The sequence below is a fragment of the Trematomus bernacchii genome, unplaced genomic scaffold, assembly GCF_902827165.1.
Source record: "Trematomus bernacchii unplaced genomic scaffold, fTreBer1.1, whole genome shotgun sequence".
NCBI lineage: Eukaryota > Metazoa > Chordata > Actinopteri > Perciformes > Nototheniidae > Trematomus > Trematomus bernacchii.
Window position 1 is genome coordinate 5,791,493 of NW_022987869.1, and position 13,996 is coordinate 5,805,488.

General features: G+C 39.2%; 1 protein-coding gene across 1 annotated transcript; it reads left to right on the forward strand.

Annotated features, from left to right (window-relative positions):
* Positions 1–7,540: 7,540 nt before the first annotated feature.
* Positions 7,541–11,848, forward strand: rpl23 (ribosomal protein L23). The gene is made up of 5 exons (XM_034113770.1): positions 7,541–7,650; positions 9,300–9,383; positions 9,848–9,976; positions 10,906–11,019; positions 11,720–11,848. Exons 1-5 carry the CDS (start codon positions 7,638–7,640, stop codon positions 11,800–11,802), a joined length of 423 nt encoding a protein of 140 aa, XP_033969661.1. The 5' UTR covers positions 7,541–7,637; the 3' UTR covers positions 11,803–11,848.
* The last annotated feature ends 2,148 nt before the right edge of the window (positions 11,849–13,996 follow it).

Below are 13,996 nucleotides of genomic sequence, written 5' to 3' on the forward strand. Positions count from 1 at the left end.
CAACGGAACTGGAAGTAGTAAATGCTAACTCATTTCTGGGTTTCAGGACTCATTCCTCGAGCACTCTGTGGGTTAAAACAGAGACTGAGTAATTTATTTCGGGAGTGTACACTGGCCCGAGACAGAGAAGATAACTTTAGAGGAGCAGTAGGTCTTTTTAGAATTTAGAAACAGGGACTCAAGATGAGTGATTTAAAGGTCACAGGCTGAATTCAACTACATGCACCTGATGTGCACTCTGAACCCCAATGAGCTCTCTGTCAGGCGGACAGCACAAAGAGAGCTTCTCTCTACTACCTTTTGATGAGAGAAGAAAAGACAGTGTTTAATAATTCACACTCAATGTCCTTCCTCTGCACACAGTGTGACTGCAGTCTGAGTATTCACTTTGAGAAAAGGACAAGGCCGCACAGACGTAAACACATACCGGTCTGCATGGACAGACACTCTCTGGGTCTTACTGTACCATCACAAACATATTCTCATCCTTTAGAATACAGTATTGTCAACAGCAATGCTACCATTGAGGACTCTGAGCTTAATTCCTCTGCATTTTTAATTCTGGGGTTTCAGCAACATAGGGGCAATAACATTCGCAGTTATAACGATACCCTTGGTTGGTGTTTTTAGCTGGTGGTTTCAGTATTTATAGACTTAATTGGAATACTTCCAGGCCACATGAATAAATGAATGTATTACTTGAGCTCGTGTATTCCTGGTAGTATTTATACATTTAAGCTGTTACTCCCAACACAAAGCCTCTTTATTTGATTGGTCTGTATAAAATCTACTTCTATTCCTGTACCCCGCAGGAACTGTCACTGCTGCCTGTAATGAATATTTGAATTGCGTCACAATTTCACTGGTGCTTATTAATCTCCCAACTGTTGAGCCGTGCATTCATCTATCAAAAGTCAATTTAATTGGTAAACTAAAAACAAATATATCCGTCACTAATTCCAACTCGTCACACATGGTCTGCTTTCATTTATAAATTGTTCAGTGTTGCGTTCATTATCGAAATTGTTCATAATTTCTTTATCAATTATTATCTGTTTAGTAGCTTAGTTTTGTTGTTATTAGTTCAAAAAACATTTAATTATAAAGAACTTAATCATGTGATCTGTGATTTTGTGTATTAAATTATGGGACCACAGTACAATAAATATGGACACCATTTTTTCCTTTTGACGGGTTGTGCCCCGAGGTATTCAATAATGTTACTCAATATAAAAAGTGTTTGTGGAAGTCATGTCCCACTTTGTGCACCAATTCATGTGTTTATGAAACGTAGTTTTGAATTGTATGTTTACATTGCAGGATGTACGATTGAAAGAAACAGCCATGTGAATGTCCGAATGCTGTGTACGTTGGCCTATGTTCCAAATGTTATAAACTATTACCCTACCCTACCTGTGTGTGTGTGTGTGTGTGTGTGTGTGTGTGTGTGTGTGTGTGTGTGTGTGTGTGTGTGTGTGTGTGTGTGTGTGTGTGTGTGTGTGTGTGAGTGTGTGTGTGTGTGTGTGTGTGTGTGTGTGTGTGTGTGTGTGTGTGTGTGTGAGGAGCTCCACGGATTGGTCCATTTGGACCAATGGGTCCATTTGGGTATGGGCACGTCACTGTACCCAGGAAGAACACAATGGAAAAAGAAATCTCCAACGAGGCGTTCTGGGGCAGCATAGACAGGTCTTTTCTGTGTTAGAGTTTTACTCGCTACAGGGTGTACTTTGAGGGTTTGTGACTTTGCAGACCGTTTACATGCAGAAAAACCTTCATAACACACAAGGGGACGGGTAATGACCAGAAAAGCATGACATGGGACCTTTAACAGATGACCAAAATCAGTTCAGCCATTTGAATCCCTGTTTAATAACAACCACACACACAGCAACTCATACGGCAGAAAGTATAGCTGATAAACAAGATGCATAAAACAAGAAGCTACTGTTCGGTACAGAGCTTGGGACTTCAATGACAGTGGTTCCGTCATATTTGATTTGTGAAAACATAAAAAAGGTGCTAAAACAGGGTAAAGGTAAAGGGTAAAGTAAACTAATAAGAGACCAGCATAGGTTGTCATTACTAAAGAGGTGGTTTAAAATGTATCGATTAATGTAGATTCCACATAAATGTGTTTTGCTCTACATACTTTTGATTAAAAATATGTTCTGAATAACTTTAATTGTTAGAGTGTATACTGTACATGGACAGATACATTAAAAATATGTGATGACCTTTTGGATTGTCCGTTGATCGACGGATTTGATTTCCCTTTTTTTGACATTACAGTTAGCCAAAAAGGCCCTTATCAACTGGTATGCTTTATGACAGGTGTCTGGTTAAGACTGAAATGTAAAATGTCACGGTAGCCCTTGTAATGTATCTCTGCGGAGATTCTGTCTTCCAGAGAGAATAGCCCTGAGTCAGGCACAGTCACTTTCTGACATTTATGGTCAGATTATACAGCAACTTCTCTTAAAATGATTCTGTGTACCTCCCACTCTTGACATTGAGGTGTTCTCCTTTGCATAAAATGTAGATACAGATTAAATCTGGGTTGGGTAGGCTTCATTAAAAGAACATGTGATAAGCAGAAACCCTGTGCATTGTCTATAACGCCTAGCATCCCAAGAAATTATATTTATGTTGGCAATTTCAATGTCCGTTGCCAAAGAAGTATCTTCCCTTTTGCATAACAACTTTTGTAGCATTAGCTTAGCATGTCCAACGTTTATGTGGCAGGCAGCATCACCTCAATTAAGGTTGTTTTGTTGCTTTTTTAAGTAAGTAAGTAGTGCAAGATAAATTTCCAAATCTACTTAATACATAATCGGAACATTTAAAAAAAAAAAAGAATGATCACAATATTTCCTTTCCCATACTGTCTTTGCAAGCACACATAATAATTTAGTGGGAATGCAACTATATGTTCTTCTACGGACGAAATTATTATTATTCCGCCGGAACTTTGCACCTCTTCTCCTCCTGCATTTAACATCGCAGAAACTCCGTTCAAACATCAAAACGTTCAGCTCGGTCGGGAATCGATGGCTATTACTTTTATCGTTCATAACTTTCATAATTCCAGAGATACATCCCATAATTCATCACATTTTTAACCATTGAAGTCAATGGAGAAAATCTTCAGACTTGAACAATCTTCATGCGACTTCAACTACTAACTGTTCATTCATACTTTCACTCAGAAACCTCATTCCAACTTTAAAATGTTACACATCTTTCTGACATTATTCGTGTAACACAACTTTTAAATCTGATTCTTACTTTTAGAGATATTAAACATTGTTCAGACCTTGTTAAAGAGGTTTTCTTCAGATTTTAACATTAACTAGAGTGCGTGATGTCACAGCTAGGGTAGGAAATCTTGAAATTTGCCTTCATATTTTTTTTTAAAACTGCCATAATTCCCAAACCCTATATTCCTGAGACATACTTTTTCATGACAAACGTAGGAAAACATCTCGTAGCTTGAAAAATGACAAATAATTAAGCAAAAAATAATTAAACAAAATGCCTCTTGAGGGCATGAAGTGACAAAAACATTCAACATGTCTCCATTAAAACCCATTGTAATTTCAGGCTGATATTTCCTCACAGCAGCAGCCGCACACCTTTAGTTAAACTGCCAAAAAGGCCACATTATTAACCCGAAAGTACACAAAAATTACACTTCAGATACTCAACTTCCTTGACATGCTTCACGTTTTGAAATGTCACAGATATCTGTTATCGTTCTTCCACAAAACGTTCACATGTAAGAGCTTTATCTCTCATTCAGAACAATGCAAACCTTTGATCTCTACAGAGCTCGTTAGCCCAACTTTAAACACCTGTGTAATGGAACACGATGATGTCATCACTCCAACTGACAGCAGTCAGTTCTAACTGTTCATTTCATACTCACACGCACACTCTCTCTCTCTCTCTCTCTCTCTCTCTCACACTCTCTCACAAACACACAGACACACACACACTCTCTCTCTCTCTCTCACACACAGTCTCTCTCTCTCTCTCTCTCTCTCTCTCACACACACTCTCTCTCTCTCTCTCACAAACATACAGACACACACTCTCTCTCTCTCTCTCACACACTCTCTCACACACTCTCTCTCTCTCTCTCTCTCTCTCTCTCTCTCTCTCTCTCTCTCTCTCTCTCTCTCTCTCTCTCTCTCTCTCTGACACACAGACACACACACACTCTCTCTCTCTTTCTCAGACACAATGTTCCAAACGGCCCAAAACTTCACAGGTTTGGTAACGATGCAGCCATCAACGCATCTAAGCGTATTATGGGGTGTCATCAAATGCCGTTGCCATAGCGACAGACCACTCGCCATGAAACACGATCATGTCGCTGTAAGTCCAATGGACACGGTCCAATCGTCCCCCAATCTTCACTTGTATATCACCGGTCCATGCCTCAACAGCTCTACGCCAAATCTGAAATCTCACCATATGCCGTTTCCATGGAAACGCATCCCTCGCCATAAAACATGATGTCCCTTTAACTCCTATGAAAATGTTCAAAAAGTGCTCAAAATTCACATGTGTGCTAACAGTCCAGCCGTGAAGACATCTACGAGACAGTTTTGAGATTTCTTCAAATGTTGTTGCCATGGCAACACAATGCTCACCATGAAACACGGTTTTCTCATAACTTCAGTGAAAATGCTTCAAACGGCCCAAAACTTCACAAGTTTGGTAACGATGCAGCCATCAACGCATCTAAGCGTATTATGGGGTGTCATCAAATGCCGTTGCCATGACGACAGACCACTCGCCATGAAGCACGATGTCGCTGTAAGTCCAATGGAAACGGTCCGATCGTCCCCCAAACTTCGCTTGTATATCACCGGTCCAGCCCTCAACAGCTCTACGTCAATTATGGGGTTTCTTCAAATGCCGTTGCCATGGCGACAGATCATTCACCATCAAGTTAGTTCAACAGTTTGCAGTTCAAATATTCTGCTGCTTTTCCAAGCCTTTTTACTTTCTTTTCTTCACTCATCACACATTCAAGCCCCCAGTGTTCATGTATGATTTCAATCGAAATTCTTCACTTTCTTCTTACACATTACATTTCAGCATAGCAGTTTAGCGTCAGCTTTTCAGCATAAAGCATTCCCACTAGCAATTTCTTCAGGAATTGCATTCTCTAGTTCTAAATGTCACCACTACATGGCCACCATCACATTAGAAGGAAATCAACAACCTTGTAGTGATGCACAGAAAAACACATACTACATCCCAAAGACAAAAGCAATGAGCTGTTCCTATGTGATGAGCAAAACATTAAAAAGCACTCTCAATAAATAATTATAAGAAATGTGTGGGTCAGAATGCAATGTGTGAATCAAGTTTTTCAAAATCCATATGAAGTATTTCATATTATCCAAATAATCACAGAAACATCTGAAAAGTACTGTTTTAGACGAGCAGATCTAACTTATCCACATGCTAATAGAGTGGTGCAATCATCAGTCCAAACCCGGAAATGTGCTAGCATTTACCACTTCCGGTTCCCTCGTCTCGAAGTTTTTGGGACGTTTTTTTGGTTACACAGTTATACATAAGGTCTGGGTTTAACACAAAATAAAGAGACTTTTACATTTTGTTTTTACGACATAAAATACAACAGTAAATACCCCACTGGTGAATGTCTGAACCTTTATGTGTCATAAAACAGCGGTTGCTAACAAGTGATTAAATTAGACTTCTAAACCTCCTCATGCTAAACATTAGCCGCCTTTAGCTTAGCCGTGATTATGCTCAGTCAAGAATAATGTAACTCCTTCATAGCATAACAATAACTTATCATTATTGGTGATTGCAATTACGATTCAAAAGACACATTGGTGTTATTATTAGGATTATATTACAATTTTACAGCCAAATAAAACGTGTTAAGTAGGCCTATCATAAATGAGCGTTTGCCACAGAGCTTATTTTCTGCAATATTCCCAAATCAACTGTATTGTATTTTGTTGAGGGAGGCCTTGCGATGCTGACTTCCAGGTTGGCCTAATACAATGCGTCATCTATGTTTCACTCTAGGATGTGCAACTCCAAAGAAACTTGGACCAACACCCACTGCGTTAAGGATCATTGTCATCTGACAGCAAGTGAAGATGAAGAGGAAAACTTATTTTCTGTTCTCTCAACAATCAGGGAGAGATGCATCACTTCTTAGATAGATTGTTTATTTTTTACAGCTGCTGTATTTCATAGCAGGTGACATATTTCAGGTTTCATCAATACACACATTGAATGTAATGTGTTTTAGGGGGATTCAATTATGGATATATATACCGTACCGATCCTACAGATCATATTAGAAAAAAAATCATACAGAAATAATTTTGTAAAGATGCCAATTGTATCTGAAATAAAAATAAATCTAAAAAAGAACAATTGTGATATAATTATAAATAATTTAGAAGTGTCATTTTTTTAATGTATATATGAACCTCTGAGTCTGTCTAGTATTTTCCAATATTCATTTTTCTGTAATTTCATAGAAATGAGAGTTAGTCCAAATGGTGACAGTAATTTGCTCCCATCTAGTGGTTACTTCATGGTCGCTGTAAGCTTTCTGACTATATTGAGACAATCACTCAAACAGAAAAAGAAAATAAGAATTAGTGTATTTACTTTGCATTTTGTAGACATTGGTAATTTCTATGTTACCTAGCAGTTGTAGTAAAAGAAGCACAATTTTACTTTAACATCTTATGTTAATAAAAAGGTTTTTATTTAATTATCTTTTTAATTAATGTTCTTACTTTGATTTCCTATATTAAGACTTATCTTTTAATATATATCATTCATAATAAATAAAAGCCTCTTATCGGCTAAATGTATCGAAACGTACAAGTAGTCATATGCAGTAATATGTGAATGAAATAAGTTATATATTATGTTTCTGGATTAACATTACTGCTGGGTTTATTTTTGCCTTTTTATTAAGGTCGTGCTGATTTTAACTCATTTATTTTGATTTCGTTTGATCCTTTAGCATTATAGATCTATTCCATAACATCCACCTATATATTTTTGCACCACTGTCCTGTGAGACTTATATGTCTTAATAGTCAACTTTTTTTTACTTAACTTTGGCAAGGTCTGATTAGTGGAACCCATTGAGAGTTCAAATTGAAGGTTATTTATATTGTTCATGTCATAATGTCTTTATCAGCAATGACAGAGAAGCATTTGATGGCAAATGAAATACTAGTTTAATTTCCCCTCCAACATGAACATGTATACAAAATAAACAGACAGATCACGGAGGTTGAAAATTAATTCCATTCTAAACATTAAAGGGGAGATCATGTTATTCAGACGCGAATTATTACACGGCTAATTTTATAAACCTATCCAAAAGGTTATTAATATATGTTGTGTATGCATACGATTTCTGGCGATGCGTTTTTCAAATGAATTTTTATGTTTAAAAATCGTTTGATTATCTTTTCGAAGTAGGCTATTGCAATGTATTTTTTCAGCGCGCGCTACGCGGCGCTACGTAAGCAACGTCACCGTGACCCGGATGTACTTTAGCTCAACTTTATATCCCACAATTCCTTTCTCCTTCGTCCTCTTTCCCTACAGCAGCCATGTCTAAGAGAGGTATGAAACCCACCTTGTAAAATCTACATTCATCTGGTGTTTTATACTCCCCGCCAGCTTTTAAAATGTTGTTTGTGTGTAAAAGAGTGTGCAAGACAACACATCTGCGGAATTAGTTTTTAATTTAGGCTAACTATTGACAAATTCTGAACTATAGCATTTTCGCTAGCTAGTTGGTGGGAGCCATGTTTTGCTGTCAGCGCGTGAAGCGAGTAAAGCTGGAGGCAGTACATGTGAATGTGCTGTTTTCTGTTGAGTTCAGGAAGGTTTAATAGTTTTAAACCTAATGTCAGAACATGTAATGAACGCTAACGTGATGTCCCGTGCAGTATATCGGCACAGTTGGGTGTAATTTGGTCCTTGCTAGCTAAAGCTAGCTCTGTTAGCAAAGCAGCGCCGGTACATCATGTTACTGTTTCGCTCAAATCACATTAAGCGCTTTTTCATCTGTTGCAGCAAATTATTTTGTGCACAGGACGATACATTGCTACGTTGCTAGTGGCTCGTGTCTAGTTTGAGTCATAAGTTTACGGGTTTTGCTTTGGTAGCTGGGAAGATAGCTGAGGCCTTATGACGTAAATGGTTCATCTATTTGTTTAATGCCAACAATTTTGCTAATCGACCTGTTCAAGTTTGACAGCTGAAATTATGAGTTGTGTAGAGTCCTGCGTGAAGTTACTTTAAGCTAGCCGACTGTCATAGCCCACATGTTGTAGTGTTTAGAAACCACTTGAAGTAGTTGGTGATATCCTCGCAGACAAACCATGCACCTTCACGTTTTCAGTTCCTTACTGGGCTGATTTAAAAACACAATGTTCCCTAACTATTTTTTTTGTGCTGGAGATATATATGGAATTTGACATTGCAGCAATGTCTTTTAAAAAAGAAAGCTTATATTAATTGTACAAGTAGTGGAATTACTGAACTTCGGAGCTAGGTCTTGTAATGAATATCAGTGCTGTAAGATCACATGTCAGAATAGGTGATCAGCATCATCTGTCAACTAAATCAAAAATGTCCAGCGTCTGTAAACAGACAATTTGTGAATGTGATTTCGGAAGTAAAATCGCTTGACTGAATTAATCTAGAGTTAGTACTTAAATGTGAACCTTCATATTCTAAGATTTCCATTTCCTGTGTGCTGTATACCAAAAATCCCTTTATCGTATGTTTTTATTCGATTTAAATGGTCTTTCTATCTTTTTTATTCAAAGTTTTTGGACCAGAATCAGTTTTTACTAAACCATAAGAGTTGCATACATAGTTTGGTGTTTTCTCATAGAGGTGATACAGATAGATATTCCCCCTTCAAAAAAGCACTTGCTTGGTCGGCTCAGTGGCTGGGTGAGTTGTCGTAGAAGGGAATACTAACCCTCATCACTGTGGGTGAGATGGCAGCCTCTGTGGCTGACTAATCTCAATCAGTGATGAGACAACTTCAACTGTTACCTCTAAGGTACTTAAGATATATGGGAGTGCTAAGGCTGACTCTGACCTGCAGCTCTTTGATGCATGTTGTCTAGAGGTATTACTTACATTTGTAACTTCATATTCTAAGATTTCCATTTCCTGTGTGCTGTATATCACAAATCCCTTTATCGTACGTATTTATTCGATCATTTAAATTGTGTGTTTCTGTCTTCTTTCAGGACGTGGTGGTTCTTCTGGAGCCAAGTTCCGCATCTCACTGGGTCTCCCAGTGGGAGCGGTCATCAACTGCGCTGACAACACAGGTACGCCTCTACTGAACTATTATCATTGCTCCCATTTTCAAATGAGTTTGTGCAGATGATGTGAACTAAAGTCAGATGCACAGATTACATATTCTGTTTGTTATATTGTAGTGGTTTTACAAGTTCAGAGCTGGTAAATTAGCAGGCACTTGACTTAAATGAGGTACTTATCATGGCACAATGTTACTTTGGCCAATCTTTTAGTACACTGCCCCTTCAAAAAAGCACTTGCTTGGTCGGCTCAGTGGCTGGGTGAGTTGTCGTAGAAGGGAATATTAACCCTCATCACTGTGGGTGAGATGGCAGCCTCTGTGGCTGACTAATCTCAATCAGTGATGAGACAAACTGAGAAAATGCTCAATTCGTGTCATATTTTAAAAATACTGTAATGTTCTTTAGAAACTGTTCCCAGTTCCTGTCTCCCATGCTGTTCCCGTCTTCACGTTTGTGTTCTCCCTCTTCAGGTGCTAAGAACCTGTACATCATCTCAGTGAAGGGCATCAAGGGTCGTCTGAACCGTCTGCCTGCTGCAGGAGTGGGTGACATGGTCATGGCCACAGTGAAGAAAGGCAAGCCAGAGCTCAGGAAGAAGGGTGAGTGGATCCACTGTCTGTGCAAGATACTTAGGTGTTGGTTAGAATGTTGAGGCTGTTCATTAACTCTTATAGGAACCATACATATTTTGATGAGTGCTTGTGGAGGACAGTGAATACCAATGCATAGGTTTGTGGTTTGGTGTACATAGCTTACAAATGTTTCAGTCAGGTAGGCTACAAAACGGGTGTCTCTGCATTGAAGTTAAGGGAATGCTTATGCCTAATAACTGAAACTTGGGGTACACATGTGCAAGTATAATTTAAAGTGCAAAAGATTACTCATGCTGTTGTAAATGTGATTTAGGCCAGCTAAGAGAAAGTAGCAGCTTTGTGTCATTTAAAGGTGTTGGTGCTAGATTTGCACTCTGTGAGACTAGTGTCAGAAAGCAAAGACTCTTATTTACAGCTTTATGTCCAGAATACAAAATAAAATTGTATTGCAGCACAATTACTAACTCAAATAGTTGGACAACAGTATAGTCTAGAGCAGGGGTCGGCAACCCCTGGCACGAGTGCCACCATTGGCACGCGGCACCGTAACCAGTGGCACACTAGGAATAAGTGTGCAAAATATATACATTTTATTTTCGGATCATGAACGAGACCACTGCCAGAGCGCGTCTCCCCGTTACCTGCAGAAGGAAGCCATGCACGCAACGCAACTCCAGTCGACTTGCTGCTGCTTTCCTCCGTGGTGAAAGGGGTGTAGCGCTGCCGGAGCGCGCCCGCAAATTGCAGGGCACTTCATATCAAAAAGGTTGCCGACCCCTGGTCTAGAGTCAATTAAAACAAATAATTTCTGAAGCTTGTTCATCACTGATGCAGTGATCATGTTTGTAGGTTTTCAGAAAAGTGTAAATACGATTTTCAAAGATGAGTTTTTAACTTTTGTTAACTTGAACTAACCTAATTTCCTCTGTCCACAGTGCATCCTGCGGTGGTGATACGGCAGCGGAAGTCGTATCGGCGAAAAGATGGCGTGTTTCTCTACTTTGAAGACAATGCAGGCGTCATAGTAAACAACAAAGGAGAAATGAAGGGTGGGTTTGTTTGGATGTATAAGGACAAGAAGCTAAATATGCAGTAATTAAAACAGCCTTAAGGCATTGCGGATAGTCTCATGTACGCTGACTGTATGACATAGCCCCTCAGGTTCTGTCCTGTCGGACAGTAAAATGTTTCTCATCGATTCTCTCCTCTAGCTGAGTACCTGCTGAAATGTTACTGTTTTTGTTTGAAGTTGTGTTTTATTAAGATTGACTTTTTATTCAAAGTTTTTGGACCAGAATCAGTTATTACACCATAACATTTGCATACATAGTTTGATGTTTTCTCATAGAGGTGATACAGATAGATATTCCCCCTTCAAAAAAGCACTTGCTTGGTCGGCTCAGTGGCTGGGTGAGTTGTCGTAGAAGGGAATACTAACCCTCATCACTGTGGGTGAGATGGCAGCCTCTGTGGCTGACTAATCTCAATCAGTGATGAGACAACTTCAACCTGCCTGCTAAAACCAGGTCTCTGAAGTCTACGCCATATACGTGTGTTTATTACAGGAATTTAAAAAGTAGTCATTATTGGCACCAAAGGTACTTAAGATCTATGGCTCACATGGGAGCGTTAAGGCTAATTCTCACCCGCAGCCCTTTGATTCTGTTCTAATTCGGCAGTCACTTGTCTCATATATTTAATGAAGCATGTGGTGCTGGAATCAAACTAACTGTTCTCCTCTGTCTGCAGGTTCAGCCATCACAGGCCCGGTGGCAAAAGAGTGTGCTGACCTCTGGCCCAGGATCGCCTCCAACGCTGGCAGCATAGCCTGAGCTGACCCTGCCCTGTTTGTTTTCAATAAAAGCTGTTGGTAATCCAGCCTCTTGTTTTGCTGTTTTAATTTACCCTTAGGTAGAGGAAACGCTATTAACCTGTTTTTTCACGAAACTGTGTCTCAGGGCTTCTTAACATTTATGAAACTATTAATGTTCCATACTCACTTAACGGGAAGAAACTCTGCTAACTGACGATACGAACCATTTTTACCGAAACAAAACACAAGTCTCACAAGAATGAGCCCTGAGCGAAAAAATGCTATCGCACTTGGCACAGAACTCACGGCTTAAATACCCTTATTACTTATCGTATCAGCACAAACAATATATCGATTAGCAAACTGAGATTCCACGGATTCCAGAAATATAAGTATCACTGAGCGATCCGAACTCGCGACAGGGGAAGCGAAAACCCCTAAATCTCTCTAAAAAGGTCAAATTTCACTTGTTTTGCATCAATCTTGATACAGGGTACTTATTATGTTATAGTTTGGATTCCTAAAGCTTTTAGTCTACTAACCCATCATTCAAGGGTGGTTTTCACTAAAAGTAATTTTATATTTTTTTTGGACGGACACTAATTTACATTTTCTTTTTTACAATGTTCAATCTGAATTTACTTTAAAATAAAAAAAAAATCTATATTGATTCTGACTCTTCTTCATCCAACTCACAGGTTTATCATTGCTTTGAGAAAAAAGATTATTAATTTACCCCTTTTTAGAAGTGAAGTTATGGTCATTTGTTCTGGGAATGTCATTTTCGAGCCTGAGACCTGGAAAACAGGCTCTGGGCTTAATAAACAGGTTAAGGGAATGTAGTAAAAACATTGAAAGATGAGCCACTGATAAAATGCTCTGTCTGGATGTGGTACAGTTGTGAGACTTAAATTCCAGTTAGTATTACATGCGTTGACAAATAATCTGCAACTAGGTCGCCGTGTCTATAATTGTAATGGTTAACTGCATCTTCCACATATGTTTACAGGTTTGATATAGTATTCATTATTTAATATAGACATCACTTTCCCTGCTATGGCAATATGGCTTGAAGTTATGTGAAAGGAAATCTGTTAATGTGCTGTAATTGTTATATTGTGAAACTATCCTGTATGAATATAGTTCCAAATGCATTATTTACTACATTGCTTCTCTCACCAAAGTGATTATCCTACAATTAGAGGGTGTAGTAAACCTTACGAGTGCTAGACAACTGTCTGCTAGATTTTATTTCACAACCTATATTTCAGATTAACTTCTGTACAGCTCTTAAATAATACTTACTTACAGATGAGAAAGGGTTGTACACATTTTAAAAGGGTGGTAAGACAAGCAGTAAGACTTATCACTAGGATCACTTATAACCAGGGGTGCATATAACTGGTACGCATGCGCGGCAAAAATCTGGAATGCGTACCACTACCGTCACAAAGCGCATTTGCTTACCGACGTACTTGTGAAGCTTTTCCAGAAGGCGGTTAGATCACCGGACGACAGAGTCGGTCTCCGTGTGCACAGACGGGGCTGCTGTTAACGTCGGTCTGTACAACGGAATTGTACTCTGTCTCTGCCCTGAGCACACTGGAGAACTGCGCAAAAAGAAGTTGGAGTACCAAACACTGACTCCAGGACGGTACCAGAAAGTTATGTGCACCCCTGCTTATAACCCAGGAATACGCAATATGTTGGGATGGTTCAAAGTGCATAGAGATCTTTGAATAGAAAGATATTCACTACAAAATAAATGTATGACAATCTGAGATTAACAGGAACAATAACATGTACTTGTACATGTCTACTGGCATGTATTTGTGATGTTACACATACCATCTGTTAATCCAGGTAGTATGCAAATGAATTTTTTTAGCCTGCTGTCATTCTCTCTTCTGTAAGTGTGGGGGGGGGGCCTACACGCTGTGCTTCCAGAAGGAAAGCAGCATGTTACCATCTGCACCAACACTTTCATGCAGCCCCTCTTTGCTTACTGTACATCACCAATGCATTCCTCACACCCATGACTCCATCACTGCAGCCATTCTCCCACACAGAATGACAGTAGGCAGTGTGCGAAATATCCGTCAATAATCGGGGGGGTCCCTCTTCAGGGGTGCCGTCAAATCATTCTGTATTCTGTAATACGCGACCGTTAAAGAGCCGTCTGTTTTCGATTCTATGCGAGGACATGATTTTGC